Source organism: Monopterus albus, unplaced genomic scaffold, assembly GCF_001952655.1.
Source record: "Monopterus albus unplaced genomic scaffold, M_albus_1.0 scaffold208.1, whole genome shotgun sequence".
NCBI lineage: Eukaryota > Metazoa > Chordata > Actinopteri > Synbranchiformes > Synbranchidae > Monopterus > Monopterus albus.
In genome coordinates this window covers 671,324-675,259 of record NW_018128088.1, presented here as the reverse complement: position 1 = coordinate 675,259, position 3,936 = coordinate 671,324, and the positions used below count along the sequence as shown (strand labels likewise).

At 45.1% G+C, this 3,936-nt stretch overlaps 1 protein-coding gene across 1 annotated transcript in view; it reads left to right on the top strand.

The window, feature by feature from the left end:
* The window catches only part of brd10 (bromodomain containing 10), an 11,071-nt gene extending 7,231 nt beyond the window's left edge, over window positions 1–3,840 (top strand). Inside the window, 2 exon segments of the mRNA XM_020618634.1 lie at window positions 1–700; window positions 1,155–3,840. The exon segment at window positions 1–700 is cut by the window's left edge and continues 6 nt beyond it. Of these exon segments, the coding sequence (XP_020474290.1) occupies window positions 1–700; window positions 1,155–3,151 (2,697 nt within the window). The 3' untranslated portion in view covers window positions 3,152–3,840.
* Window positions 3,841–3,936: the final 96 nt, after the last annotated feature.

Here is a 3,936-nt window from a genome sequence, read left to right as displayed (position 1 = left end):
CCTCCTTCTTCTTCTCAGACTTCCTCATGCACCATCCCAGCAGCAACAAGTATCTCAATAGCTCAATCTCACAGGCAGGTTCCTTCAGTAATAAAATCCCCTTCCACAGTCACAACTCCCATGTTCACTGCAATCACTGGTACGATTCCTGTCGCAGGCCCAGGAAGCCAGTATGCAGTCCCTACTGTTACTTTCAGTGAAGGCTCCAACACCTCAGCCTGTTCTACAGTTACTTCAAAGATCAGCCAGCTAGCACAGACAGCTGTTGCTGGTTCTCATTTTCAGGCTTCATTAGTAAAAAACACTGTTGTTGTCCCATCACTGAGTAGTTCTGGTGTTCCCCGAGTTCTCACACAACCAGATGTCATCACCAAGGGTGGTGTGAAACGGGCCGGTACAGATGAGAGATCCCAAGTTACTAAATTCATCCTGGTTACTCCATCTTCCTCCTCCACCTCAAATGTGGCCTTTTCAAAAGGCACACCTCCAAAATCACTTCCAAGTTCAAAAGTCATGTTCATTAGCCAGCCCACAGAGACATCATCCACCACCTTCATGGAAAGCATTCCAAAGCAGGGAATAGCAACAGGGGCTAGTGGACAGCTGTTGACCACGTCATTATCAGGTCAGAATCTAAAGATGGGAAGCCCAGACCACCCAGAAGCATTGCCCAAGGTCAAGAATGTCAGTCTGCCATCAGGTGGGTTTGTTTGATGTGATCTTTTCCTGGAATTTGCATAATGTCTGCTTTGTCTTTTGTTTGATTCAGTCAGTTTTGCAACAATGCCACATAAATCATTTGTACATATAGACTTAATGTAGTTGGAAAATTGTGCAAAATAGTTTGTGCAGCCCATGTTGGTTTTGTTCCTGTCTATTGAGTGCAGGAAAAACAACAAAACAAGGATTCAGTTAGAACCATAGAGACAATTAGCTCACTGCCTGTGGCAGTTTTACAGCTGATGCTTTGTTAATGCAAACAGCTTGCCAACATGAAAATGAAGTGTTGCTGCTATGCCTTGACCATCATTGGGGAGGAGGGTACTGCCAACAATACAATACTGTTACTTTTAACAGACCAAAGAACTTATTCCAAATACACCCACATTAGGAGTGTTGAGCTACTAAATAAAATATTTCTTATGTCCCCCCAGGGGTTCAGATCCAGTTGTCAGGAAAGACGACCATTGGGCAGACCATTGGTACCCTGCCACGTTCGCCTTCCAAGGGTACATCAGTGTCTCTCTCAGATACTACCCGTTCAACACATACTACCACCACTGGACTGGTCCTTTTGACAACTTCAAGTACTACTACAAGCTGTTCTGCCCAGCTAACCTCTCATGCTTCTGTGATCACCAACTCTCATTTCCAAGATATCCCCTCCTTCACTGTGATCTCCCAAACAGGCTCCTCCATTTCCAGATCTACTGCTGCCACTCTGCCTGCAGGAAATGTGATCAAGAAGGACCTTGGTATACCTGCCCATATACCATCCAGCAGCTCTCCTGCTCAGGTAGCCACTGTCATGCAGAGTAGCCCAGTCCAAACCTCCACACCTGTTCTTGTGCAAAGTGTCACTGGCGGAGAAACCACTTCCTACTTATCTTCCTATCACCTTGCTCTCAATAAAACCCAAAGATCGATATCCTCAGCAAGAACCACCAGCACTCCATTCACCACCCCTGCTACCAGCACAGTCCAACAGAAGATCATCATCAACACATCTACACCCCTCGCTGCCGGCACACAGATCCTCCTCAACAATGCATGCTTTGTAGTCCCGCCTCATGGTTTGGGTCCAGGCAGCCATGTCCTCATTATCTCTAGCCCTGCACCACAACAAGTGCCTCCTGCCAGTGCTACCAGCACTGGAGTATCAGGACCCCCCCAAGGGGCAACCCATGCCACTGTAGCCCCTCAAACACCAGTTTTACCCCCATCTTCAGCCAGGCTGCCTGGTGCACCAGTTGCAAGTTGTCCTTTTATAGCATGCACACCTGCTGTTGGTCCATCATTGATAGCAACCACTCCTAATGTCATGCCAGTCCAACTTACAGAAACGCCTGGCCTTGGCTCGGTGTTGTTACCCAGTAGAACAAATGTAGTATCTGCTCTTCCTAGGCTGCCAGCTGTGCAGGCTGTTAACTTTGCATCACCTCCTATAGGTACACCTGCTCTGGTGTCATCCCGGCCAAGCTTAGGCAGTGTACCAGCTCTAGTTTCCCCAGTGCTCACCAGTGCTTCTACTCTTGGCTCTGTACCAGCTACAATAAGCTTTTCTGCAAGTACACCTGCACAAACTGAATGTTCAACCACCATTTCACCTGCAGTAGCACCCCCCTTGCCCAGATTGTCAGCACCTTTTTCATCCTTGCCTGTTTTACCCAACCCATCGGCTGTTGCCCTTCCCAGTCCTGTCATGCCAGTTCCTGCATCCCTCTCCTCAGCTGCAGCTCCTCTGGTATCAGACACACCTTTGCATTCTTCTCTTTCTGCCCATTCGGTGGTTTCATTGACAGCCCCTGGCACTGGCATACAGCCACAGCAGACAGCGTTAAGAATTGTGGCACCCACCACTTCTCTATCACAGGCTTTACCACATACAGGACTAGGCAAAACATCAGTCAAAAACCAGATACCTGCAGTCATGCAGCCAGTGCTTGCTGGAACACGAACACAAGTATTGCCTACAGTGGCTGTCCCACCATTTGTAAGCACTGCATCTAAGATGCTGACACTACCCATTGCTACAGTTCCACCAGTTGGAAGCAACATTGGCACCTTTGAAACAGCACCTGTAGTGACTGCATCTCCATCTAGCAGCACTGTAATAATCACTCCAGCTCAACCAATCTCATCAATGAAGATAAACAAAACCATCCACCCATCTGACATTCTGACCAACCAAGCACTTGGAAAGCACTCTCTGCAGACCTCAGCCTTAGGTATTCATACCAATGTAGCATCCAAGCTACTAATTAGTCCTGATGGTGCTGTTTTAAGCACAGTTCAGTGCCAGGTTAATCCAGCAGAACTGACAGCCTGCCCCAAACCACTGGATGCACTGGTGGTTTCTCCCAACAGTTCCACTGGAGCACTACACACAGGTGATTCATCTTTGCAGCATTCACAGGCAGATACAAAGTGAACCAAGTCTGTGCTAACTATGTAAGGTCTCAGACATCACTTTTCAACTGCTTAGTTTTTTCAGGGCTCATATTCATCACTTGTAATAATCTTGGCATTGGTTAAAAAAACTGCTTTCCAGCTGTAGTTTGACATGTAACTTAGATTTAGGACACAGTAGGTTTTACCTTCTGCTAGATCATTTTTACAGGCAAACTGTATGCTCAAACATACTGGAAATGTATACTGTGATATTTTCTCTAGTGAAAATGGTTGAGGTTACCCTCAGATTAATGTTACAGACTCTTGACTTTCCCTTTTTTTATTTCATGGCCAGTCATGACAGAAAGAAAGTCACTTTCGGCTTTTCCCATTTTTTTTAGGGGTCGCCACAGCGAATCGTCACACTGACGACTCGCCTGTTGAGATTTGGCACGTGTTTTCATGACAACTGTTTCATTAAATCAGTAGAATGGGAGGGTAGATAAAATGAATTTCAACTCAAGCTTTTGTAATACAATTCAATGCTATTAGATACTGGTTCAAGAAGTAATAATTGGAATACTGTTAATTGGTACAACCTGCTCTGCTTTATCTGTCAGTCTCAACAAATCAACTGTCTATATCCAGATTCTGTATTGTCCTTTTTTCAACTAGTAACACATTATACTTTTTATAAATATAAATAAACTAAAAGGTGGATTCGTACTACATGTTTGAGTCCATATGAAGTGTTTTCAAGTCATTTATTTATTTTTACCACATTGTTTTCAAAAATATTTACTAGTTACATTATCATTGTTAAAG